The 27689-nt window shown below is 40.5% G+C and overlaps 2 protein-coding genes across 4 annotated transcripts; one reads left to right on the plus strand and one right to left on the minus strand.

The window, feature by feature from the left end:
- Positions 1-17: 17 nt before the first annotated feature.
- Positions 18-27173, minus strand: LOC103473768 (nuclear receptor subfamily 4 group A member 2-like). Of its 2 annotated transcripts, XM_008424259.2 has the most exons (9): positions 27034-27173; positions 26551-26651; positions 4930-4978; positions 4010-4774; positions 3099-3228; positions 2671-2828; positions 2379-2578; positions 2042-2220; positions 18-674 (listed from the first exon to the last, which is right to left on the minus strand). In XM_008424259.2, exons 4-9 carry the CDS (start codon positions 4766-4768, stop codon positions 409-411), a joined length of 1692 nt encoding a protein of 563 aa, XP_008422481.1. In that variant the 5' UTR covers positions 4769-4774; positions 4930-4978; positions 26551-26651; positions 27034-27173; the 3' UTR covers positions 18-408. The 2 variants fall into 2 exon arrangements, with proteins under 2 accessions (XP_008422481.1, XP_008422471.1); XM_008424249.2 differs by lacking the exons at positions 26551-26651; positions 27034-27173 and having other exon boundaries at positions 4930-5224.
- On the plus strand, positions 7024-24220 carry gpd2 (glycerol-3-phosphate dehydrogenase 2 (mitochondrial)). Of its 2 annotated transcripts, XM_008424271.2 has the most exons (18): positions 7024-7141; positions 10255-10361; positions 11619-11627; positions 14206-14377; positions 14459-14583; positions 14670-14767; positions 14841-15004; positions 16544-16708; positions 16794-16938; positions 17379-17572; positions 17650-17784; positions 17864-18039; positions 19723-19854; positions 19932-20090; positions 20183-20295; positions 20376-20454; positions 20535-20633; positions 21838-24220. In XM_008424271.2, exons 2-18 carry the CDS (start codon positions 10260-10262, stop codon positions 21961-21963), a joined length of 2193 nt encoding a protein of 730 aa, XP_008422493.1. In that variant the 5' UTR covers positions 7024-7141; positions 10255-10259; the 3' UTR covers positions 21964-24220. The 2 variants fall into 2 exon arrangements, with proteins under 2 accessions (XP_008422493.1, XP_008422501.1); XM_008424279.2 differs by lacking the exon at positions 11619-11627.
- Positions 27174-27689: the final 516 nt, after the last annotated feature.

A 27689-nucleotide genomic window follows, 5' to 3' on the forward strand; every position in this document is an offset into this window, starting at 1 on the left:
ATTGTTTATCTCCCACTTTACATTTATGCTCCATTCATGTGAAATCTCAATAAAATACACTGAGGTTTGAATAAAAGTAGGTCAATCAAAAAAACAAAAACATAATGTGATCTTTTATTAAATCATGGACACGACTGACAGACTAAATACAGCGAACCGATTTGWAACTAATATTACTTAACAATTCACTAATAAATAGAAGCATGAAAAAAGAAGCGCTTGTTTTGTATCAAAATGATTTTATACAAGCTGAACAGACAGGAAAATGTGTTCACACATGTAGATGTGCTCACTTTACAATTACTGTATAAAGAGTTGCAAATTTCCTGCGGGCAAAACTCATTAGCTTTGTGCAAATTGTTTGGCCCAAATACTCACCCAGCAACTTGAAAAGAAAAAAAAAAGTCTCTAAAATGGCAGCGTGTCCAGGAATAACTTATCTATCACAGCAGGCGGCGGCACCAGGTCCTCCAGCTTCAGGTAGAAAATCCTCTGCAGGCCTTGGATGCACAAAGTGCGAAGTTCTGGCAGTTTCTCCAGAAGTCTGGACAGGTGGTTGGACCAGCGGTACGGGCCGCCTCCGTCTGGACYGGCGGCTTCGTTGTCTTTTAAGCACCTGACCACGTTGTTCTGCAGCTCCTCGACCCGCTTTGACTCCTTCAACCCGTGGCGCTCTGAGTGTTTTATATTTAGCATTAGCAATAAACACAAGGAGATCTGTAATTATTTTGCAGACTGCTGAGAAAATATTAAAGTATTTTTTCTGGAAACATATGCTACAAGAATATARTTCTACCCATTAGATCAAATTTTCAGTGGTTTTTGACACCTAAAAAAGCTGTATTTGTAAACTCAAGGTGGGTTACGTCATTGATTTCATTTTAGCTAACTATTGTAATGGTTCATCGAAAATAAACTGTTTTAAAGACTTAGAAAGCCCTTATYCTTTAACCTGAGTTCCTCAACCCTCTATGTTGCTATTATAAACAAGTGTCTAAGAAAAGGCCAGGTTATTTTCACATTTTCTCCTTTACATAATTTTTGTTAGCCAAATCTTGTTTAAGCTAACCATATTTTTACTACGCTAAGGATGMTTTAATTTGTTAAGTAACTTCTTAACTTCACATCTTCGCACATCTTATATGTGCCTCTACATTTCGATAMATTTTTAAATAAATGTATGCATGCACTAGCCATATTTAGGCATTTTCAAACAGTAAAAATTAGCTTAAACTTGGTTACATCACTGATATCTGCTCACTATTGATGTCATCCCACATTAAGCATTTTGATCTTCATTCTAATTTATCTGAAGTAAGCATTAATGTCAAATGTCATTCATTTTATTGTAATTTCTCCTTTGGGTTCGTGACAAGTGTTATTCTCGATAGGATGCATCACTGAGAAATGTGGTAATTTTATTGATAAATGTTTTGATATTTTAAGCCTAAATATGTTTTTTTGGGGKKTTTTTTACATATAGAAGGTTAATTTTCTGCCCTTTTACTATTTTAATATTGGATTTCTTTTAGCTGATTTAAAGTGTTTGCGTAAACATCAGTTTTTCCTTTAAGTCAAAATGGTTTTAAGTTTACTTTTAGTTATTTATTTAACCAGTTTACACCCCATTATTGCTAAAACCCATCAACCTGAAGGATTCRGGTTGATGGGTWTCCAGTGAATGATAAACCCTTCAACAATTCAATGACTTTACCAACCATTTTCCTGAATTGTTTATCTACCATTGCCTAAAGGAATAATCCCATACATGTTTGTACTTCTATATTACATGTTGAATCAATATATCTGTAAGATAAGATGTTAACTTGCTGTTGATTTTTCACACTACTTGGCTAATCATGCTACTGCAAATCTTATTTTTTKGCTATTAATCACTCATCTTTATACCAGGGTGAAATTGACTCACAGGTACCATCTTGTGCATGAACATTTCAAACAAAACATACTTTAAAAAGGATCAAATCACTAAAAAAAGACTGATAGACTGAGGCAACTGAATGTGCACAAACTGTTTGCCCACCAGTGAGTAAAGCCAGGGTACAGATGCAGGAGAAGGTGGAAACGTCCAGGTTCATCCTCTGCAGGTTGGCGGAGAACTCAACAATGCTGTCAATCCACTCCCCGAAGCCTCGCAGGCACTGCAGCCGATGCCACACCGACCCATCGCAGAAGATCAGCTTCCCTTCCTCTGGGTTGGATCTGAAATGACAGGAAATTGTGTCTGTGAAAGCAAACCATACCGGGCTGTTGCACAATTAGGCCCATCCTTTCAGTTGTTGGGCAAACACTTCAAATCAGGGACATAGACTCAAATCRAAGRCAACCAGCTTAATGTTTTAAAAGTGTGTATTTGTTACCTGTACGACAGCCGCAAGACGAACAGCTCCAGGAAGGCTGAGTAGAAGAGGAGGTCTTGGTCGTGTTTAGGWAGGGTGGCAAAACCTGGGATCCTCTGCGCCCAACTCCGAATGACTTCCATCGATCTCATCAAGAGGTCGTAGAACTGTCGGACGTGTTGAGCRTCGTCACCCAGCAGGTCCCCTGGACTCTCCTTGAACTTGTGGGTCAGAAGGAACAACAACTGCGACTTTATTATGCGTTTAATTGACAAYGCGAGASATTAAGACTGGTCAGTGTGGAGYGACTTACTTTGGAGTAGTCCAGACGAGACGCTGGAGGATTTGACTCTATATGTGCCCTAACCACAGCACTCAGAAGGGTGCTGCCATGTAAAAACGAGTCTGGCAAAGCTCGAGGTTTGGATGGCAGACGACCTCTTCTGCCTTTAAGACCGTCTGTCCTCACCACTGTAGGAAAAAAAAAAAAGAAGTCATTTATAACATTTTTAAGTTGCAGATTCTTACAGCTGTCTCCAATTACAGTCACAAAGATTCACTGTCTTGCAACTTTTAGATGAATCCCCAGTCCAGCAGAGCTGAATCTTAGAAATGGCTAATAATCAGATCTCACTGAACTCAATAGGCTGAAGAGGTCATTTAGACGGGGATACCTCTAAAATRTTTGYGGGACRGTGTCATTTAAGGACTGGAGTAAGAATTCTGTTGCMGTGGGAATACCTTCTTTGACCATTCCCACCCCCAGGCACTTCTGGAAGCGACAATACTGGCATCGGTTCCTCCGTCGCTTGTCCACAGGGCAGCTTTTTGCAGCCAGACACACATATTTGGCATTTTTCTGCACTGTTCGCTGCACCGATAAAAAAAGGAAACAGATAAATAACATGAGACAGAAAGTTCTTTCATACTCTCAAGGCACAAGTCTACTAAACCCCAACCCTAACCCTAGACTTGGAAATCGACACCTTCCTAAAAGAATGATGTTGATTTTTTTGTTGTTGTTGTTGTTGTTGCCATAATCACATTTGGCAAAACAATGCCRTGGGCCATTATTTTTTAGGAAGGTGACAATGCGGTGCTGTGAACACCTTTATCGACTGAATGTGATGCATTTTTTTGGAAATAGAATTTTTAATTTCTGAACCCAAATTGCATGAGCATGAACGTGAACGTACAAAAGGTCTAAGCTGCCCTTTGGAACTGGTCAGTAGGACCTTTTTGCTCCTTTGGGCTCTCTGAGGCGAWGGAAAATAGATTCAACAGGCAGACAGGGGCAGTCTGGGTAAACATCAGGTCGTGGTCATTCATAATTTTGAGAATCGCCCTGGGATTATGTTTCTGCCAGATGAAGGWGGGAGTGGGGGGGTTGCACTTTGCAATTCATGGCACGTTGGCGCCCACTTTCATACAGAATGTATCATCTGTCAGGAGCATCTGGAAAATAATATCCAATTTCAAATGGAAATTAAGAAGTCCTCTGGGTATTTTTCTTTCTCTCTCTTTTTTTTTTAAAAATTATTTCAAATCAACAGCATCATCATTTCTGGGAATTTTTGAACTTTGCTTGAATAAAGCTACATTTTGATAAAATGATAATAGTAATAATAATTCAAGATTGGAAGTCCATAGACCTTGAAGAAGCCCTTGCAGCCCTCGCAGGTGCGGACTCCATAGTGTTGGCAGGCTGCGTTGTCCCCGCACACCGCGCACAGCCCCTCCGAGCTCAGCGCTCCTCGCGCGGCTCCGGCAGAGCTCTGGTATTCCATAAAGTGGTGGCTGTGGGGGAACTGGAGGGGGCGAGGGAAGCCCATTCCGAGGGCTTTCCCTTGTTGGTGGTGGTGCGACCCGCATCCGCCCGCGTCCAAGTTCATGGAGACGTCAAATTTGACCTGGCAGGTGGGGAAGCTCTGGGTACCGTGCGGCGTGTGCTTCAGAGAAAACAGGGAAAACCTGGAAAGCGCGTTTTTGTACAGAGAGCCGGAATCCTCCCAGATGTGTCCATGTGGCGGGTGGAAGCCGTGCGGCGAGGGGGCGCGGTAGTAATACACGGAGCTCTGGGAGGAGAGCAAGTCATCCGAGGAGTGCAGGGGGTTCTGATAGCGCGGACATCCGTGGGCATCCTCCACTTTGACGCACGGCAGCTCCGCTTGGACCGCGGGCATCTGGAAGACGCACGGCGGCTTCGCGTCGTAGCCGGCGCCGTAGCCGTCCGCGGAGTTGCCGAAACCGGGTCCGGATGAGGCAGCCGAAAGCTCGCTGTTCGTCAGGTCCATGCTGAACTTGACAAACTCCGGCGTGAGGAAGTCGCAGCTGCACTCCGCGCCGGCGCTCTGAGACGCGGGGCTGGCGCCTTGCGGCGAGGAGCTGCACTGGGTCTGGACGCACGGCATGACCCCCTGAAAAGCACACACGTTCAACTTTACCGAGCGTAAACCTGTCAAGGTATGTGAACTACTTCATCATCGGCTAATTTTGCTATATTTGTGTTGATTCCAAAATGCTTGAAACGACTAAACAACTTAAAAATGGAAAGCACTAGGCGAGAGTTTACCTTTAAGTCCCGTTTTCCAAAAGATTTAATTCCTTTCTTGGTTCTCCAGCTTGAAGGAAGAACAAAAGTCTGTTTGCAACCTTTAAACGAAAACGTTTCGACTAAATTGGCTATTAAAGGGTCGTCCACGCGAGGCTTCCAAATCATAAAAAGAATCCAATCCAAGTGAAGTCCGCTGTCTGTTCAGACCAGTGGGAATGACCGCTCACTTCATCTGGGCAGACTGGGCAGCAGCGGCGCTGACAATGTGCTTTTGTTTACGCGCGGCGTCTTGTGCCAAACCCTCTTTACGCACAAGTCCAGAGACTGAGGCGGAGTGGGTGGGTGGTCTGTGTGCGCACAGTGAGCGTCTCTGTGATGGAGGAGGATGGATAGAGTTTATGTGATAGATTTTGACGCAGCCAATCAAGCCGAGTTTGCATCTTGGACTGTTTATTACACATTGTGTCAGTAAAATAATAGATTTCGTGATGCGTTCCGGACACATTTGATATGCGTATTTCCAATATTACACATCAGTCCGACTATACCTGTGGATAGTTTTTATGTCTGTCCATAGATCCTCAATTAGAATGAGTCAGTCTGTACTTTGACTAGGCCATTAACGAACATGGTTTGATCTAAACCAGCGGTGTCCAAACTTGTCAAGTTAGATGTATTCACGGCGCAAAAATACTAAAATATTACATTGTGATTTTTGTTTCAGCTGCTTATAAATTATTATATTTTGTTAAAGACAGATTTATTTTTTATCTTATGGGAAATGGTTGGGTAAATCATTGTAAAGTCATATATATAGCAATAGCCTCTATTGCTCTAAACACCAGAGCAATAGAGGCTCAGATCTACCACACCAGACAAGACCCAAGGTGTAGGTTGTGCAAGGAGGCCCCTGAGACAGTCCAGCAAGATGCTGGCAGGGAAAGCGTACATGGAACGACATAACCAAGTGGCGGGCATAGTGTACAGGAACATCTGTGCAGAATATGGACTGGAAGCCCCRAGATCAAAGTGGGGAACACCCCCAAAAGTGGTGGAGAATGACCGAGCTAAGATCCTGTGGGACTTCCAGATCCAGACAGACAAAATGGTAATGATGAACCAACCGGACATTGTGGTGGTGGAAAAACAACAGAGGAAAACAGTTGTGGTGGATGTAGCAGTACCAAGTGACTACATCAGGAAAAAGGAGCACGAGAATCTAGAGAAATACTAGGACCTCAGAGAGGAACTGGAAAAGACCTGGAAGGTGAAGACCACAGTGGTGCCTGTGGTCATCGGGGCCCTCAGGGCTGTCACCCCAAACTGGAGCAGTGGCTAAAACAGATCCCAGGAACAACATCAAACATCTCAGTCCAGAAATGTGCAGTTCTAGGCACAGCCAAGATACTGGAGGAGAACCCTCAAGCTCCCAGGCCTCTGGTAGAGGACCAGAGCTCAGAGGATGAGAGAGAGAGAGACACCACCCGCAGAGGGTGGTGTCTCTCTCTCTCTCTCTCTCTCTCTCTCTCTATATATATATATATATATATATATATATATATACACATACATATGTAATAAGTGAACAGGATTTGGGTCAATCTTTGCTTGAATATGAATTAATTAGCAAAACAACATTACAGTACGTTAATATTATATTAGCAATAATTACATTGGTTAAATTACATATCACCTATTATGCTTTTTGTTCGTCTCTTCTGCGGGGTTGCGTTTGATTATAGTGAATTTTTATATCTCCTGAGCTTCAACTTTGCCTTTAGTTAGATTTTGTTTTTAATCTGCGGTTACAATGTAACAGGAATCTGGATCCAAGGGATTTGAGAGATTTGTTGACATATACAAGTTCCCACATTCTAAAACAATCCCAGCACGTAACAGTGAGGGCTTTTCCTTTCCCCTGCGTGCCTCCTGCCGTCAGAGAAAGCGACAGCTGGCGTCTCCTCTCATCTCTTCCTCATTATCCAAGAGAGGAAGATCAGAGCTACGCATTCTTTCCCTATACGTCACCGTCTGGGCCCCTCCTCTCCTCATATCTCATTGGAGGAGATACTGGAAGCGCTGCGCTCTGATTGGCCGGGACGAAACGTCTCTGCAGTAACGCAGGTAGCTTCCTGGGTTGTATTCGTCTTGACAGTAACGGCGACAGTTTGTTTAGCAGCCGTCTAGAAGGACACCGAGCGTCATTTTCAGCCGGAACACTAGAATTCCTGTAAGTGGAGACTGTCTGTTTGTTTTTTCCACCTGGAGTTTTATACTCGGACTTAATATACGTTTAAACCCGTCTTGTTTGGAATGGAGCCAAAATGAGAGCAACACCTCTTTCTTGTTTTTAGAGCTGTGTGACTTCAACGGTTATTCAGTCTTTTATTTCCTGATATACAGCTTGTTCTGTTAAAACCATGTATGTAAAGTCTTTTGTTGAGAGTTATTGCTGGTTCTCCTTCAAATAAAACCATGATGGGGTAATAGTATAAGCCATAGCAGCAGGTTACAGTTTAACAACTTCCTCATGTGTGGCCATGATACAGATAAAATAGTATAGTACAACGCCGAATGTCACCTGCAGCTGTTATAAGTCAGTTAAAGTTATTAACACACATTCAGCTCCTAAACAGACATAATAAACTCACGTTTCTCTCCAAAAGTGGTTAAAACTAAACGGAGTTCGCCATGAGCTCACTGCTCAATCCAGGAATCCCCCTCCTCTGGTGACTAATAATTACTGCCAATGCATTGCCTTTAAAACTATTCATACCCACTTTTTGTAACCGCTCTCAAACAAATGTTCTGTCTCTTGAATGAAGCAGGATCCCTACTGCATGATGCTACATGTCTCACCATTTTGTCTCACCACCTGAAACACAGGTGGTTTCAGATTTCGTCCCATCTGAGCTTCTTCAAAAAACTTGCTGCATCCAAGAAGATGGCAAACAGCTAATAAGACTTCTTATGTGCTTTTTAAAATATTTATTGTTCTTATACCATTTTATAGTTTCTTTAAATATGAGGACTGATGACAGTGACACTTATCACAAGCTACATAGTTGAAAAATATTCACTGTTTTGCTTAACGGCTTTCGTTTTTAACCGATTCCTTTCAGTTTGTGCATTGTTAATTGTAGTCTACAGCTGTCTATATGTGGTATTTAGAGTTATGTTGTAAAGTCTTTTAAATATATAAAAACATACAGTCTAGTGGTCATTTTGAGTTGAAATGTGCCACAAATCTCCAAATGAATCTTCTGCCATTGTTTCTAAACCTGAATCTGACTAAATCAAATACTCTGTTTATGCTGCTCCCAGCTCTTTGTTTAGTTTTATTTTTTCTTTTTCTTTAGACATTTCAGATTCGATTATGTTTTAATATGTTCCTATAAACAGTGGTAGTTTAATAATATATTAATTTTTTTCTATTGGGAGCAGCTTATCTGTTTACTTAGCTGGATCCAGGTTGTGACTGTTTATTTTATCAACTATATTGACCTTTAAATGACAACTAAAGGGTTTAACAAAGTTTGTAGTCTGCATTCTGCTTCAAATGGGTTTTAATGCGATGCCTGGACATAGCTGTAGAAGAAGAAAGTTAAGAAGTTGAGTTTCTTATGAGCTTGAGGGTTTCTGACATTGGCTGGCTCAAAATGAGAAAGCACTTCATTTCAATATTTTAAGGAAAGGCTGAATAAGAATGGCGTATCCATCCATCTGTCCATCCATCTTTAAAGCCTAACAGTTGAAATATCTGCCACCATAAATTTTCATTTTTGTGTATTAGAATTAGAAAGTAAGAGAGGTGGGGGTTCGGGGAGGGGGGTGAGATTACATTTAGGAAAACTTAATCTTTTGAATTAGGGCTGAAACGATTAATCGTGATGAATTGATTACTAAATTAGTTGACAATTAATTCAATAATCGACTAATTGTTAACTGGACTATGCAGAGCCAAAAAAAGGCCGTTTGCTGAGAGAACAATACAGTCAAAGCAGAAAATAAAGCAAAACAAACATAAAAAATGTATAAAAAGGGCTTAGCTGAAAAAATCTTAGTCTGCAAACAATAGCTCAATAGTTCAGCCCTACACTGATGTGTCACTGGGATGTGAAAGGACTGAGCTTTTCACCTGTTGATGTTAGCATTACTGTAGTGAACACTTGATCATTTGCAGCAAAGGATGCACCTGCAGCAAAAAAACAACAACTTCTATCTTATTGCATTTTAGGCTATAAAATGTTTGTTTTCTTATTTAAAAAGTGTTTATTTGTATCTTTTTGTATACGTCTAATATTGTATAAATAATATTGTATATTAGCTGAAAAATCCCCAGAATCTGCCAATGTTTTATGTGGTTAATCGATTAATCATCCGAAAATTGATGAAACAATAACTAAATTGATCGTTGGTTGCCTATTTGGAATTAATCAGGCCAAGACGTTACCCAGAATCCTTCTTTTGTATGGAGGCAATTTCACTTTCAGATATTCAGATGTGTTGAGGCTTTAAAAGTCTTGTTTTTGTTGGTTACAGTCACCATGAGTACAAACAGGTTGAAGAACAGTTTCATATCTTACCCGTTTCAAAAGAAAGTGCATGAAAACGTTTTTTGTGCTTACTAATCAATTTATGAGGCTGTTAAAAAAAACAAAAAACAAAATCTCTTTTCTCAAAAGTTGGATGCACAAGAAGCATAAAATTACCTCCTTACACATTGAGAATGGCACAGAAATTCTTTTTGCTTGTACCAAGTCATACATTTCTCCAGACTGCTGCCTGACATTTTGAGCCATCTGCAGCTGTGTTTATTAAAATGCATCAGAATCTGCCTCTGTGTGTGGCGTTCCCTGGAAACCTGCATCCTAACTGCATTACAGCAGCTATGCAAATTATTTCACACCAACCCCCTGCTGGGAGTTGAGGTCCAGCAGCTCCACCGTCATCCTCTGCTTGTTAAGGTTCACGTATGAAAATATGGAAAGTGACTCACTGGTTTCTGTGTCCAGCTTTAGGGAAGATTTATTTATTTTTAACTTCTTTTTTGTTTTGTTTAGTCTTTTTTGGTGACTACATAAAGTAGTGGTTCTTTAAAAATGACAGCAAATTTCATACTCTCATATGTTTAAAAAACTATTAATTGTCTTTTTTTTGTTCAAAGAGCTGTGTAACACTTGTGACATTCAACCATCAGTTAAACACCAGGAGAAAATCTGTGTACTATTAAAATGATGAATCTTTGGCATGGTTTTTCTTGCTTTTACTTCATAAGTGGAGTCATACCTGATGAACACAAAGCTGATAAATCTGATTTGGTTTCTGCTTCTTCCACTGCAGGGCTCATGGCATTCAGAAGAGCCTTGAAACATGCGGCGGTGGTGGGAGGTGTGGCGGTCACGACGGTCTTCGGCCTGTCACAGCTGATCGAGTACAGGAGGACGCAGGTAAGCCTCTGTTCTGATTGGCTCTTCCCATCAGAGAGGAATGTTCTCCTTCTATAAAGACGCCTTTCTGCCAGCAGGGCAAGTCGGGTCTGGATTATGGAATGTGTTAACTTGATTCCAGGTTTGTTGCTGTAAGAATTTATCACCAGGTCATCGGACCCATGGGAGTCTCAACCTCCTCCTGCTCCATTCAGCTTCTTTCCCAGATGTAGATCAATATGTCATCCTATGGAGCTTCCTGATTAAACCTCAGTGGGAATCTGTCTAAACCCAAATTCTCCTCGCTTTCTTGTTTTTGATTGGCCTGTGAAAATCAGAGGAAATGACCGTGCCAACAGAAGAGCGCAAAGTAAACAGTGCACACGTGTTTTGGTAGCAACAAGCTAAGCTTCCTTAATATTTGTATTCCTTCAACTTTTCCACATTTTGTCGCAGTGCAACCACAAACTCCAGCACATTTCAATTGAACTTTACTGTTGGAACCAGTTATCTTACATACTCAAAATAAAAATTTTTTACTCTTGTTTTCTTTTTTTTACACTAAACCGGTCAAGCTATGGTTTGCATAAAGTAAATAGGAGACTAGGAGGGACACAAACGAGACTGTCGTCTCTACGGCTCCGTACTGTGGGGTTGATTTTCTACCACAGGTTGGTTTACTTTCCAGCAGGACAGTGACCCTAAACTTACACCCAAAGCTACAATAGAATGGTTTAGATCCACACAAATTCACGAGTTAGAATGGCCAAGTCAAAGTTTAGACCTAAATCTAAATTATAAATTGTGGCAGCTGTTAAAGCAAAAACATATTTTTCAAGGTGCACAGATTTCAGTTGATTCAACTGAATGCAAATCACAAATAAATTTAAAACATATCACAAAATATGTCATTCATGACGCTGCCATCACCATGTCTCAAACTAGAGACAGCGTGTTCAGGTTGACAAAAATCATGTATTACAATACATTGAAGGTTTGTGGTTATAATTTGACAAAATGTGAAAAAAGGTCAAGCGGTATGAATACTTTTGGAAGACAGTTTAGGTTTATAAGGCCTGGCGTCCTTGTCCTCAACAACAACGTCGTTGTAGGGATATAAATAACTCCACGCAGAGAGCTCCAGCAGCTTAGTTTAGATGTGAGACATAACKTTAGATTCCTGACCTTATTGGTCGCCTCCAACCTAACCTGAACTTCTGTTTTGTGTCCTGGTGGGATAATATCCTCTCCTTGCCATCGCCATCCTCTCCAACCAAGCATGGATTGGTAAGCAAGAAGTCCACCCCGATGAAATCCGACCATCTTATAAATAGTTTGTAATCATGCATGCCTTCTAATTCCTGCAATTGCACTGCTGATGAGCTGAATGTCCGTCTTGTCTCGTTCAGTCGGGGCATGTGGCTCACGGAAGTTTTCAAAGCGGTCAGATTGGCCATTAGCTTAGACGCACCGTCCTCTGACTTAACCTGATTATCGGTGCCGGCGCTTCATTCTGTGACCGAGCATCAGCGAAAAGAGACAATGATTATATCATAGGCGAGACCTAAATTACAAACGCCCGTTGTTATTTGCAAGTCAAATGGCGCGCTGGCTTCAAAGCAGCTTGATGCAATCATTTAGCCTGAGCTGCTAAACAGAAAGGTGAATAAATATTTCATTAGATATGAAATTCTTCTACTGTAGCTGTGATTATTTCTTTAAATTAAGTATCCGGCTAATCAAACAGTGGTGTTTAGTCTGGAATGTGTGAAAGCGAGCAGCATGGTGGAGCAGCCACAAAGTAATCCCTCTGCACTTTCCTAACTTTTCTTTGTCACTAATCTAATCCTGAATGTGGCGGGCTTTTCTTCAGCAACACTTCACTTGCTCACCGAATCTAATGGAAAACATTATAAGCACAGAAAATGGGGCTTTGAACCAATCATAGCTTCTTAGAAACACATGTTCACTGAAGCTTTGAGGTCTGCATGATTTTTGTTTTCTCCTTCCATCTAGAAATTCATCAGAATTTACTCACTTATTTTATTTTTATACCTGATATGAGTTGGGTCATTTTATTTAGCCAAGTATAATCATAAACATCTACGACAAAGGGTAATATGTTTGTCTAAACAAACTATGTCTCATTGATAAAAGTATGTGAACATCCAGAATCATCCAACCATTCATCAATAGTTCATCCATCCATCAGTACCTCTAGACGACCTCTGTTGTTAATCGGCGCTATAGAAACAAATTGAATTGTTAAGTCCATCAATCCTTCCATCCATCCATAGATGCATCAGATCTATCAATTCAGCCATCAAAAGTCCATCCAACCATCTGAGGTCCATCCATTCAACCATCTAAGTGGGACATGCTAAAAAAGCTTCAAAGGAAGGCACCCAGTAAGCATCCTGCTTACATCCACCTCAACTGAATCGTTACTACATGAAGGAGAAGTTGCACTACTCTTATAAACTAATGTCCATGTCTTTGCTAATTAAAGGAGGGTCTTGTTTTTTAGTTTAGCTCCTTATGCACAACAGAGCGGTGTATTGCTCACTTTACTGTAGGTAAGACAATCCATTTACCACACCATACACCTGTGACTCGTGAGCAATACAAGAAGATACTTAAAGAATTTGAGGTAACAATCCGTCTTTCTTCCTGTTGAGATCCATGACCTCAGATTTAGAGGAATCTTACTAGTTGATTCACACTCGGCTGCAAACCACTCCAACATATTTAGAACCACAAGCTTTAAATAAAGTATATTTGAGGCCCTGAGGCACCTGAATTGGACACCGTCATCTTTACAGCTGTGGTTACAGATCTTGTTCATGAACAACGTCCCCCCTTGAAGAGTCCAGCCTGCCTTATAAACAAAACTTAAATTTGTATTATACCAAGTCAGGCCTGGTAGTGTTAGGCACCAGATTTCCCCCAACACATCCCACAAATCTTCTTGAGCCACTGATCTAAAAACAATACATGCTAACAACAAAAGTCTTTGACCCTCCACCAGAATAAAATAGGGTCCAGTGTTTTATGGCCAGGATAAAAGCTACAGACTTTATCTAAAATTCTCAAAAGTGTGATGTTTAACCGAGAAGGCTGCAGAAAGCTATATTTCCCAGCAATGTAGCTTGATTCAGCATATAAAACATGGTGGTGGTGTCATGGTTTGGGTCCGTTTCTCTTATTTGGTACAATTAATTCTTCATTACTGAATGTGTTCTGCATCTCTGGAGTGTATTAGGATCGGAACCATTCTGTAATTCATAGTGGCGGTGAGACCATGGCACAGCCTGTTTTGCAGCTTCTTGGTTTACTTGGAAAATGGAAAAAAAACATCATGGCAGAAGCCCTGAAGATGATCTTAAATTTATGTTTTGGAAATCAACAACTTCAATTGAAAAGAGATCTGGAAGGTAAAAGGTAACGGAAATCTTCAACATCCAGTTGAAGATTTCCCTAAAGAGATTTTTAGCACTGATCCAAAGTTCCTTAAACTATTTAGCAGAGGTTACGACTAAACTCAAAGGTTCACAAACTTTTGCCACTCGCTAATAATTAAAATTTGTGGAGCTCAGAAATCGAGTAGTCTCAATGCACAACCAAAACAAATTCATAATGTATGAAAATGATTGCAAGTCATTATGCATTACATCACGTCAGCTCAAGGGCTGATTATAATGCCACAATAATGTACCTGCAGTGTGCTTATAATGTTTCAGAGCATCTCAAGCAAAGTGTTGCTCTCTCTTCTTCTGTACCATCTTTAGAATAGAAACCGCTATTAAAGATAAAGGCATCAACGTGGTTGCACTTACAAACGGTTGGACTTGTGTGTCCCATCCAGGCTCAGTTGGTGCGCGTGGCAGCCGAAGCAGAACTGAAGGTCCTTTTTGCGAAAGAGCTTCCCTCCAGGGAGGCCCAACTCGCAGCGTTGCAAGACACTACGGAGTTTGACGTTCTGATTGTCGGAGGAGGGGCCACAGGAGCCGGATGTGCCTTAGACGCCGTCACCCGGAGTAACATTCTTCTTTGCTTTTAGACCTCTCCTGCCTGGCCTACCAAACATGACTTTGATGAAGTCTTTCTTTACCTTCCAGACCTCAGAACTGCCCTTGTAGAGCGAAGCGACTTCTCTTCGGGGACGAGCAGCCGGAGTACGAAGCTCATCCACGGCGGAGTGCGTTACCTACAGAAGGCCATCATGAAGCTAGACTACGAACAGGTTCGTTCACATCTTGCTTGCTCTTGGTTTTGTTGCTCCTTTTTTATGCATCGTCTCACTTTGCTTGTTATGTACGGACAACTCAGTACATGATGGTGAAGGAGGCGCTGCACGAGCGAGCCAACCTGCTAGAGATTGCCCCTCATCTTTCAGCACCATTACCCATCATGCTTCCAGTGTACAAGTAAGAGTTCAAATCTGAAACGCCAAACCACTTGTTGTCTATTGTCTTTACTAGAACGGGATTTAATTTCCAGATGGTGGCAGTTGCCCTACTATTGGGCAGGAATAAAGATGTACGACATGGTGGCTGGGATCCACTGCCTAAAGAGCAGCTATCTCCTGAGTAAGTCCAAAGCTCTGGAGTATTTTCCCATGCTGAATAAGGACAAGCTGGTAGGAGCCATCGTCTATTACGACGGTGAGTAAAGGCTCCCATTCCCATTATCACCTTTTGTAGTTTAATGTAAACTTAAAAAGGCTGCTGAGTCTGACTCAACAGGGTTAATATGGGTTTGATAGTTTACATATCTTATTGTTTAAATCAACATTGCCTACCTCTATCCATGCCTTTTATTTTTCTGAACTACCTTCAGCTCTTATTGATGACCTGAAATACTGCAACTGCTCAAAACTGAACAAAATTATTCATAACTAGACAACATACTTTAAAAATTGTGTTCTGTCAAACCCTTATTGTTTCTTGAATGTAGCCTTTATGGAATGTGTGAAGAATTAGAACTTTGTTGAAATAAAGTGGAGTATATATATTTTTATCATTATAGTATAAATCCCAGGCAAGTATTTATGTTATATAGGGGAACAAAACTAAAATGAGACTTAATTCTTTTTGTAAAATGGTACATTTCGTCAAGAGATATTAAAATGAACAGATATTTTCTGAATAAAGCCATAAAGGAGGTTAGAGACGAAAACATCCTGATTTACCATCTCCACCGGCTCTGAAAAAAATGTTGACAGGTTGGTGGGAGGCAACAAAGGTTGCATGTTCCTTTTTTGGGGGGGACAAAGAGGACCCAAGCACATGTTGTACATCTATCGCAATATGAGAAAACTCCTGCGCTGAAAACAGTTACATTTGTTCAGTTAGAATCTTTTTATTTTACCTTTTAGTCAGCTTTTAGAAGAGAACAGAGACAGAAGTACTGATTCCTCGTTGAGGTTATGTTTGATTTCCATATCCTTCCCCTCCTCCATCAAATGCTCTGAGCAAAGGGGAGGGGCAGCGCAGGATGGTGGAGGATCGGAGCGTCTTTTCTCCAATTATTCCGTCTGGAACAATCACGCCCGTGACATTTAGAAACCTGACCTTCTCTTCCGGCGCTGAGGAGAAGCGTCGTGGTGGTCTGGCAGAACGACAAGCTCTCTCTCGCTCCCTCCTGCCGCCGCCAACAACGGAGCTTCGTTTTGCTCTCGCAGAAACTGGACAGCAAACATGTAATCCTCTCACTGAATTACCTTTGGTGTGTGTCTACATTTGCCTTTAAAATGCCAATGTAGTGTGTTAAGTCCGCTGAAGGTACACCTGATCTGAAGACCCAAGCAATTCAATAGTTTGTTTCTTTCAGTGCGTTGGTTATTATTCTTACAAATCTTTCTAAAGTAAACACGTTCACAATGTATCTGATGTCTTATTGCATGTCTTGTTCTCCAACAAAGTGCAAAACAAAACTTCATTATCAAAGACTGTTCAGAATTTAAAAAAAACAACACGTTTGTCATCAGTGTGAAACCGTACCACTAAGAAACCAGTAATCTCTGAAGAACCAAGAGGAAAGATCTTCCTGCTTGTGGGTCTTCACTTCCTGGAACTCAGTTCTGCCCTTTGTACAATCAGACTCTTGCCAATAAAGCATCTGTCTTCCACTAGGGTCTTGAGTTTTTGACATTTGGCCACATTCTGATAGGAACCACAGCATCAACAATTTGTCCTCATCAGGTCAACACAATGATGCCCGGATGAACCTGGCCATCGCGCTGACAGCCGCCCGCCACGGTGCGGCCATCGCCAACTACACTGAGGTGGTTCACCTTCTGAAGACCAAAAACCAGAAGACTGGCAGGGAGCAGTTGTGCGGTGCCCACTGCAGAGACGTCCTCACAGGTGAGGGCTCCGAAGTCGGTCCTAGAACTGCTTTCTCATTAGGGTTTTCACTGAGATGTTTGGAAATGATCGCTTTGTTTTCCAGGGAAGGAGTTTGATGTGAGGGCCAAATGTGTGATCAATGCCACCGGACCCTTCACCGACTCTCTGAGGCAGATGGACAAGCAGGAGACTGCCAAGATCTGCCAGCCAAGTGCAGGTGTCCACATCGTCATGCCGGGATACTACAGGTACCACGGAAACGCAACTCAACGCCTGGTGTAAAAACTAAGGTTTTGATGCTGTTTCATATTCATTAACCTGTTCATTGTTTGTTCCTCTGTGTTTTCCCATTCCTCTTCTGCAAATAGTGAGCTAGCTAAACTATAATCTGACCTTCACTTACAGGTGTAGGACAATCTTCTCAGGTTGAGAAGCAGCTCAGCAATAGAGTGGTTTTGTTGAAGTGGGAGGCTTTAAAGTTCAGCTCAGCTTATTGAGCAAAACCCGAGGGAGTGTGAGCCCTTTGAACACAAATGCCAACCACCTAATTTTCTTCTTCATCTTTGGCGCTCACCTCACTCTGCCCCCTCATATACGTTCCTTCCTCCTTCCCTCATCCTTTATGCTACATTGTCTTCTCTTTCACCAGCTCTAGCTTTAAAAAATATTCAAACCTTCTTCCATTCAGCCCCGACAATATGGGCCTGTTGGATCCGGCTACGAGCGACGGCCGCGTCATCTTCTTCTTGCCCTGGGAGAAGATGACCATCGCTGGGACCACCGACACCCCCACCGATGTGACAGCCCACCCCATACCGCGGGAGGATGACATCGACTTCATTCTGAGGGAGGTGCGCAACTACCTCAGCCCGGATGTGGAAGGTATTGGACTAGGCTCATGTTTCTGATGCCTACTTGGTTGTCCACTGAATAAAAACACAGCTGCGCTTTGTCTTCAGTGCGGAGAGGAGATGTGCTTGCGGCCTGGAGCGGCATCCGCCCACTGGTGACCGATCCCAACTCCAAAGACACCCAGTCCATCTGCAGGAATCATGTTGTCAGCATCAGTGACACAGGACTGATCACCATCGCAGGTCAGCTCGGCCCACCACGCAGCTTCAAAACCCTTCAAGACGTAATCAGTGGCTCTGACGCAGCATTCTGTGTGTACAGGTGGGAAGTGGACAACCTACCGCGCTATGGCCCAGGAGACGATAGATGCAGTAATAAAATTCCACCACCTCCCAGCCAGAAACTGCAGGACGGTGGGACTACTGCTGGAGGGGGCGAAGGGCTGGACACCAACTCTCTTCATCCGACTGGTACAGGACTACGGCCTGGAGGAGGAGGTACATCTCCTTTTCATTTAATGATTTGGCAAACCTTCGAAGAGTTTACTTTGATGTCAGAATTCAGAGAAAAAGAAAGCAACTAGCACCTGGTGGAACAGTGCCTATCGTAAGAACTACTCAGTACAACGCTCTCAAAAACAATAAAGGGTTATTGGGTAAACATTATGAAGTTGAAGGCGGAGTTTCAGAAAGAGCACAAGCTTCTTAAAGAGACAGAGGCCCAATTTCAAGCCTTTAAATTGCAAAGTCAAACTGAGATTGCTCTGATTGTCTTCCAGGGGTAAAATCCTCACCACTCCTAAAGACGCTCATTAGAAAACAAGTCCACCTACAAACAGTCATGCCAAGAGTTTGAGACTGAAGACATTTCTCCAGCAGCAGTCCTGGAGCTGACATTAAAGCTTCTTTTGACATTTGTTCTAGACGAAAAAAAAATCTAAGTCATTCAGAAATGCAATGAAAGATTCCCAATTCATCAATACCTTCATATAAGGATACATTGATTGGAGTCGCGTCTGCAATAATTAGCCAGTTGTTTTGATTAAAGGCATCAGACCATAGTTTCATGAAGAAAAAGAGCCTGCAGTAAACTTCCCCCTCATTAGAAGCTCCTGTAGCAGCTGCTGTGTTCTCCGGAATATTCCTAAAGGTCACCAGATATTTAGACAGGGTTTGACCTTTCACATGATCGGCAAGTCAGCCATCTCAGTAGCAAATAGGCCCCTGTGTTCTGTAAATATATGACACCTCACTGATAAAGCGGCGCCGTCATTTATTGTTCTTTTGCAAAGATGTGAAATTGATCAGCTGAATACGGCAAACTGTAAAACGCATTAGGTTGGCGTTAGCATTAGTAGCAGGAGGATCCCATCTTTGACGAATTTATAAAAGATGAACTTTGAATTAGAGTGCTGCCAGAAAGCATTCGCTCATTGAAACATGACACTTCAGCCAAAATCCAAACGTACTGCCAATTGATCATCTTACAAAAAAAAATCTACTGATGCTGCCAATAAACTGGATTAAGCTTGTTACGGTTTTATTTTGTTATTAAGGGCTATTTTGTATGTTTTTAAAGAAAACTTCCAAGTGATTTAAGAAAAAGTTGGAACTTTTGGAACTGGAAGCTTTCCAGTAGAGCTGTACGTAAGCAATATGCATACAAGAAGAACAAAGTAGCGTTGGCAAATTGAAGAACACCCTGATCTTAAGAGGTTTAGACAACTCCTTCTGCATAACCATAAAAATCAACATAAAAAGGGATGTTGTTGTTTGTTCAATTATCAAAAGAATTGTTTTAGAAAGTGAAGAGCAGGGGTCTTAACACACAGCCCAGAGGAACTCTTTTATATAGAGTTCCTATAGAAAGAGCAAAAGCAACCAGTGTAATAGACATCATGTTTGAGATGATCATTAATTTAAAAACAAACTTGCAGCACTTGCAAATTTCTTGACTTACTTATAGGCTTTTCAAGAACTTTGAAGAAACACACAAATTGGATGTGCCTTTATTTAATAACATGTAGGGGATCTTGTAAGAGAGACCAATATAAATATACCAGATTAAATATAAAAACATATGTGGATTCTACATTAAATTCTGGAGCTAGCTTAATGAAATGCATATCAGGGTGTGATAAATGATGAATTTCTGTGTGTAATTCTAATTATTTGCCGCAGGTTGCTCAACATTTGGCCACAGCATATGGTGACAAAGCATTTGATGTTGCCAAAATGGCTCAGGTTACCGGCCAAAGGTGGCCGATCGTTGGGAAACGTCTGGTGTCTGAATTTCCCTACATCGAAGCAGAGGTAAAATTGTCGCTCAGACTGGGATCCTTCAGGTTTCACGTCCTGGGAGTGTCTGAGACCTTGTTGTCCTTTTACAGGTCCTGTACGCCATCAAGGAGTACGCCTGCACCGCCATCGACGTCCTGGCGCGACGGACGCGGCTCGGCTTCCTGAATGTGCAGGCGGCAGACGAAGCTCTCCCGAGGATTGTCCAAATCATGGGCAAAGAGCTTAACTGGAGTCAGGAGAAGAGGACGGTATGGGGCATGCGATGGAGAGGTGCTGTCCGTTTTGAACAATTGATTTCATTTAGACTGAAGGAAGTTCTGTCTCTGATGTGAAAATCCAGGAGGAACTTGAAGCAGCGAAAATGTTTCTGTACCACGAGATGGGCTACAGATCTCGATCGGAGCGGCTCACAAAGACATCTGAGATCCACCTGGACTACCAGGACGTGATGAGGTAACCGCTGTCATCCCTTTTCTTTCATTTTCTAAAGCCCGGTTTTTGTGTGCTTTCATAAATCAAGAGCTGTTCCACAGGTACAAGAACCGCTTCCACAAGTTTGACAAAGAGTCCAAAGGCTTCATCACCACTGTCGATGTCCAGCGGGTATTACAGGTGAGTTTCCCCTCAGTCTTTTTTTTGTCCTCTCTTCCTCATAACGTGCCATTGATCCCCCGTTTTCCTCTGGTCTGTAGAGCATCAACGTCCACATTGACGAGGACGCGCTCCACGAAATCCTTAACGAGGTGGACCTCAATAAGAACGGACAAGTTGAATTCAACGAGTTCCTGAAGGTATCCTAACACTCAGATTCTGGCTCTCGACCTTTTAAAAACAAGATCCAAACTGTTAAACTGGGCTGTAGCTCAGACGCCTGCAGGTGGAGGAGGCAAATTGAAATAAACCCACGATAATTAATAGATTAGAAATTGTTTTAATTAAGTTGTTCTCCTGATTTATTTAAATAGTGGCTTCTGTGATTAAAGGTTTGTACAAAACCTCAAAGTAAAAATATCTTCCGTTACAGCAACATAATCTCACGCTGAACGATTTAGAACAATCCAACCTTTGATTTATTTATCACTATGGACTAAGGGTCTTGTACGTTTTGAATCAGTGTCCAGTTTTCAGTTTAGTGTTCACCCAACCTTTATGAAAATGTCAAAATTAGTTTATGAGCCAAGGTGCAATTATTAATACAAAACTGTACTTAAAATCTCAGAGACACAGTCCCTCAGCATCACCCATCCTACACCGTGCTTCTAGTTTTAAATTTTCCCATGTTGGCAAATTTTGATTTCCCAATAGTTTGGATCGTGATTCTACCAAGAGTCCCAATGACAACTTATTTTTAACTTTCTCACTGTCGACACTCAATTTATTTATTTTTTAATCTCTTTAATCTCTCAGCTAATGTCAAAAAAACACAATTTCACAATTGTGATCCTTCAGGTTCACAATAAACCCCCCCCCAAAAAAAACGCAATTAAGTACGTTTGTTTGTGAGATATTTTCCTCCAGCTACTTCCTGTGGTCGTCTTCTACAGAGCTCGTGACGGTGGCGACATCCGGTTGTGGATCATGCGACTCTTGTGATGCGAAGAAAAGACTTTCCATTTCAGTTTTGTGAAATAAACCAATTTTGATAGCGGCAAAAGTTTTCATCGAACAACAAGATACATTTTTTTTCTGAAATTGCCGTGTTTCCATTAAGCTAATTTGTTTTCAAAGCGCAGTGATAAATTACTCATTAAAGTCCCTCTGATCAACTTCTTAAGTATTTTTTAATACGTTTTTTATTGTAAAAAAAAAAAAAAATTATTATTACATCTGATTGTTAAACATAGCGATGTAACAATACTCCAAATCCAAGAAGATGTATAGCCTAGGTTAAGTTCACCAAAACGCAGTAATAATTTTTTTTTTAGCAGAGCACCATCTGGCCTCAGGTTGCCAGGTTACCCCGTCTGAACCGGCTTTCTGCTCTTCCCTCCCCAGCTGATGAGCGCCGTGAAGAAGGGACAAGTGTCCGACAGCCGCCTGGCCATCCTCTTGAAGTCAGCCGAGGCCACGCTGGACACGAGGGAGGCGGTGACGGTGGACCGCAGTGGTGGAGGAGTCTGAGCCTCAGCGGGTATATGCAAATGGTTCCATTTGAATCACAATAACGCAATCAGGCTCGCAGCGGGATGAGCTTGACCAAATCAAGCGCTGCATTTTTAGGGGAAATCTGATCTAATGATTGAAGTCCGGGAGATAAATCTTGTGCCTGCGATCGCACAAAAATGTTTCCCATTTAACACAAAACCTTTTTGACATTTAGTGTCTCTAGAATCACTCCGTATCTCACTGAATCAACACTGATTGTGGATTAAAGATGTGCTTTGGGGCTTTGTTTTGTGAAGCAAACTGAATGTTCGCTACCAAGAAAAAGAAAGATTTGAAAAGTTGAACATGTGCAAATTATTTACACCAACAGGCAAAGGCTTCGCTTAATTGAGATATGAAAGTAAATGAAATTGTCATCTTACAATAAACCTTGTACTGAATCCGTTTGTGGAGTTTGTCACACTGCAGCTAGTTAGAAATGAACATCCACTAATCATGGGCAGGAACGTCAGTTAGCCTCGGTTTTTAATGATACGTCCAACAGATAAAAATTGTAAAGAATATAGAGAAAAAATATACACAGACCTATATGAGTAGAGTTCAAGAAAACGATATATGTTCAGTCAGATTTATGTTCTAAGGCGAGAGGAATTAGGAATTTTAGCCATAAAAACATCTAAAATCAATTTCATGTTAAGGTTAAACCCTACAGAGGCTCATCAGTATTTTATATGTTCTTGAAATGTATTATGTTATTCTTAAGGTCTTATTGTTCTGACACTAAAACGGCTTTAAGTACATTTTTAATGTGTGCAGCATCTTCATTTATACTAAAAATGATAAAAATTCTTCTGCTTGACATGTTTTCAGATGAAAGAAGTTGTTGCAGACATTAAAATGAGCAGTTTGTAATATTCAGCGATTCTTTTACATGCAAAGAGACACATTTGCTTCATATCTAAAGTTTCACATTCTTCCCAGTCTTCATCCGTTATACGCTAATACTTCTTACCAATGTTTCAGGAGCTTACTTCTGATTGGTCAGTAGATTCAAGTCATGACTCGTGACCAATGAGTGATTATTTGGTTTTTCAAATCGATAAGATTCATAATCGCCCCGTCATTTGCATCTCAAAATGACCGAAATGTGTCCCGTGTTGATTTAATACAGAATTGATCTTTCAACTTTAAAAAAACTGAGACGATTAGACGCAAATATGTACAACCACAAGTATTTGGCTGAAATGCAGTAGCCTTCAACGAGCCTCTGCTGTTATTCTGGATTGGATATTTGAGCAAAAAGAAACGCTCTCTAAAGCATGATGCTGCCATCAGTGTGGGAATTATGTTTTATTGTATAAATGACATCTTTAGACAAATATTGCTTAGTAATAATCATCACATTCAGCCACATCAGAAGCACAATGCACCTTTTTTTTTAAAGGTTCCTCAAGCACTCCTGCTGCCCTAAATTTCTTTTCATTTTGTTTTCAGGTGATCACACTGTCTAAAAGCTGTAGTCACTGATGTTTACAAGCTTTCAGCTTTTTGAGTTGATCTTTTTTTTAACTGATTATTCTTTTATTCACTACGCTTGTTTGCAGTTCACCTACGGAGGTTTTATTAAGGTATATAAATAAAATATACTTGGTGAAGGTTGTTTCTTAAAGCGAACAATTATTCTTAACATTTGAAATTCTGTGCTACGCTATGGGGTATCAAAGGTGTCGAGATTTAATAAAAAAAACTAAGTGCTTAAAAAATACAGAATTTATTAAATTAGTATTTGAAGGGTTAAAATCCTGTTAAATTAAATTTCATTTTTTTAAAATAATACTGTTAGTCACACACAGTGTAATTTCAAAATGTGTTGCAGCACCTCATTTGAAAATGTTCATTTATTAAGGAATTTTATTGCTTATTTTTTAAATAAATGACTTGTAACAACTGTTTATGAATTGACCAAGTAATGTTTCATTATTTATATTTTTTAGTGAATTGTGGCATGTTTGGACCTCCATACAAACATTTAAAATTATAGAATAAACGTGATGTTTTATTTTATTCATTTTCTTTTCATGCTTCTGTTGGAGAACAMTATTTCTACATGCTGGCTAATTCTCTTCAAAGTTTTTCAGGTGCAAATGTTTTATGCYGTGATGAATGTATGCCATGTGCCTTCACTATGATTTTATTGTCTCTCAAAGCGCACAAAGTCTATAAATGGTTTGTATTTAAACATTTGTTACATAAATGACATTTATAAAACGTATTGTACTTTGAATTTTCTGTCTCGGATATTTCACCTGCTAATTTTAAAGATATTTTAAGGATTAAAAGGATAATTTTAAAAAAGTATCTCAATTCAAGAATAAAAAAAGTCTTTTATATGTGGAAATAACATAAAATTGCACACATAAGAGTTAATTTTATATCTTTTAGAAAACCATGATCCAATAATATCTAATTGAGAAAATTCAATTAAAGATGAGGGGTTTTTTTTGCTTTAAATTTGCACTTAACTTTATAAATCATAATGACATAAATGTATGCATGTATGCATTTATGTCATCTTGGGACATTTTTGCAAAAGTCGGAACATGTGAATGTGAATTTTCTATCGCAGATCAAATACTTTTGACTTTTTAACCACATTTTTTAAAGTTTTGTCTGACCTTTTTTTATGGAAATTTATTGAAATTCTTTGTACAAACGTCATAAAGACATTTTGCAGAACAAATATTGGTAACCAATGTGTGTTCGGTCAAACTTATAATATATATATATATATATGTAAAAATGCTCTGAAGGCCCTTCTTTTTGAAAAAGGGGATCTGGTTGCAAAAAAAAATAATTWGAAGTGGACACTACTGTCATCTGATTGATTATTCAATCAATTGACAGCACTAGTTTAAAGATGGTACCAGAAAACGTCTTTATCAATAAATCCCAATCCTTGGTTATTTTATGAGCTCAATATGGCGTCAAGTTGCACCAAGCCAAAACATCTTTTTCTAGACCCGGTCCTCACAGGCATAGAAGCACACTCACACATTAACCTTCGTTTCGTTGGCTAGCTGAAAAACATCCTTTTCTCCGGGAAAAGGTCACACTGAGGTTTGAGTGACAGCTTTACGTCCACTGCTCGTGCTACAATCTGCGGTGGAGACGTCTTCCTGGGAAAAGGCCGGGAGCGCCGGGAAGCAATTAGCGAGCATGAATAACGGGGCAAATCTGCCTGCCATACAACCGCTAACGTGCCTCGGTTTCCCCTGGAGGATTCCCCCCATGGCTACAGCGGGGCTTCTGCTAGCTCACGAATAAAACAATGCAGGGAGGAGGCGAGGCTGGAAAGATTGTTCACTCATATCTTCTTTAGTATGGAAGGAATTCCAGATGCTAATTTAAAATATGTCATCCATTATTTTGTTGGGAAAATAAAAATGGCAAACTATAACATTTTATCATGCATGCCCAATCCACWGAGTGAAGGCATGGTGGTGGCAGCATTATGAGGAGGGAATGCATGACATGCTTTTAAAAAAATATGGTAACACTTTATTTGAAGGGGGGTGAATAAGACTGACATGACACTTTCATAAACATAACACGTCATGAACATGAATAAGCCTTCATGAATATTGACACTTTTAATACAAAGTTGACATTATTCAAAATGTCTTTGTTATGACAACTTGACATTAACCAAGAAATCATTACTGTTTATACTTTACCTTTAATAACATAAAGTTACCTAATTTTTAAAGTGCAATCAGTAATACTTTTATAACAAATTTATATCAGTAATGATTTCTTGGTTAATGTCAAGTTGTCAGGTTAATTTTTTTTAGCAAATAGAAATAATGTATTTTTAGTTAGATAATTCCTCATGCCAGTTTGTTACATTCGATTTTAATTGAGTACCGGAGTAACCCTGGCTAAATGGGGGGAAAATGGTACATTTTCATGCTTAAAGTTATACGGGAAGTATTTTCTGCTTGCCGTTTTTTTTTTTTCTCCAGGGTTCAGTTTAATCTCACGACTTTTTCAAACCAGTGTTTCTACAAGGACCACGAACTCGAGAGCCTTTCTGTAATTAGAAAGGCAGAAGTGGAAGTTAATAACCATTATGATGGTTTTCACAAACAAGTTGTCCGTAAATAAAGCCAGGCTTTAATTAGAAGTGTGAATACAAGTGCGGAGACCAGACAGACAGACAGACAGAGACAGGCAGACAGGCAGCTCTCCATCCTTCAGCCAATAATTATGGTAAATAAGATGATAATTAACTGACAGCCCTTATTTACCTCGTTACCAAGCAAAGAAGCGTTCAAACATTGATCTGAGCGGACCGGTCTCGCGGGTRTTCTCAGTGTTTCGTGTTAGTTTGTTGTTCCGCCTGATTAAACGTCACTAAATCGGATTGTATTTTAAGTCTTTTAAGAATTTGACAGTCACACTTACAGCAGTGTTATTGTCGAAGGTATTTTCTTGGACTAAAACCGAAAAGAAATTTCAGTTCGCTAGGTGGGAATAATGGTTCAGCCCTTTCTGGAACACTCTGGAACAAAATGGCATTCTGCCAGGCGAACTGACATTTACCTGGGTCATTCATGGCCTTTGTGCCCGTCAGCGGCCACAGGAAGCTCTTTTAGGTGGAGTTCTGTGGACACCTGTCAATCAACCTCGCTGCGTTACTCAACCTCGGAGAAAAACAAAAGAAAAAAGAAAAAAAAAAAGGTGCAGGGGGCGGACAATGATTATTTATTAGAAAAAGAACCCACCAAATAATTTTTAATTTTAGTTTATCTGAGAAACAAGGATAGTGGAGTATCTGGTTTATCATTCCGCAAAATGTCGCTGGTTTTAGCGAGACGTGATACAGAATACGCAGGAAAAATATATGTCCGTCTTTGTTAAGTTTAGGTTGATTTAGCCAGAAAAACGCAGCATCATAACCAATATACGTCAAGTAAAGTGCTGCACAAAAGTATTATGTCACCACAATTAAAGATTCGTATTATGAAAATTTGACCTTTTTGAGCTTTACATCAATGTTATGTTATTTACTCATCAAAAGCATACCTGCAGTGTTGTCTTGATTCTTTCGTGCATTTTAGAGAAATCCTCACCCGTGGCAACCATGGTGATGGCGCTAAGTTCACGGAGGTGCAAGACACCTCCGTGAACTTAGCGCCATCTTGAGACAGCAATTAGCAAACACCTGGTGGAGCTTCCGTCGTCATCTCAGTGCAACGCTGGTAAAAAGTTGTTATAGGGTTAAAAGAGGAGCGACGTTGTGATGACTTCCTGAAGGCGGAGTTTCAGAAAGAGCAGGAGTTTCTTAAAGAGACAGAGACCCAATTTCAAGACGTCGAATTATAAAGTCAAACTTCTTTTAAGTCATATTTGACAACTGAATGTAAGTTACTTGATTGTGCTATAAAATGATAAAACACATTTTGCCACCCCTTTAAAGAAATGGATATTCAAAGCTCTCTGTCCATTTCCTTGTGATGGAATGAGGATATTTAAAGGATGCTTAAAAGTTTTGAGGTCTAAAAATACTGGTGGGTCAATCATTTAAAAGGGCTTCCTTGAAAGTGGGTTTAGAAGCTTGCGAATAGGGTTTCTAGGTTGACTTTGTAAGGAATATGTTGAATTTTACAAAGCCATATTTGCTGACAAATACCAGTATACCTAAAATTTGCAGAACATGTTCATGTTGTGGATGTTGGGGT

Source organism: Poecilia reticulata, linkage group LG2 (genome assembly GCF_000633615.1).
Source record: "Poecilia reticulata strain Guanapo linkage group LG2, Guppy_female_1.0+MT, whole genome shotgun sequence".
Classification (NCBI taxonomy): domain Eukaryota; kingdom Metazoa; phylum Chordata; class Actinopteri; order Cyprinodontiformes; family Poeciliidae; genus Poecilia; species Poecilia reticulata.

Bases quoted from the DNA above. Each gene is read 5' to 3' on its own strand.
- gpd2 (XM_008424271.2), top strand. From the start codon at position 10,260: ATGGCATTCAGAAGAGCCTTGAAACATGCGGCGGTGGTGGGAGGTGTG. The intron at 18,040-19,722 runs GTACATCTCCTT...TATTTGCCGCAG, and splicing joins ACTACGGCCTGGAGGAGGAG to GTTGCTCAACATTTGGCCAC. The intron at 20,455-20,534 runs GTGAGTTTCCCC...TCTGGTCTGTAG, and splicing joins ATGTCCAGCGGGTATTACAG to AGCATCAACGTCCACATTGA.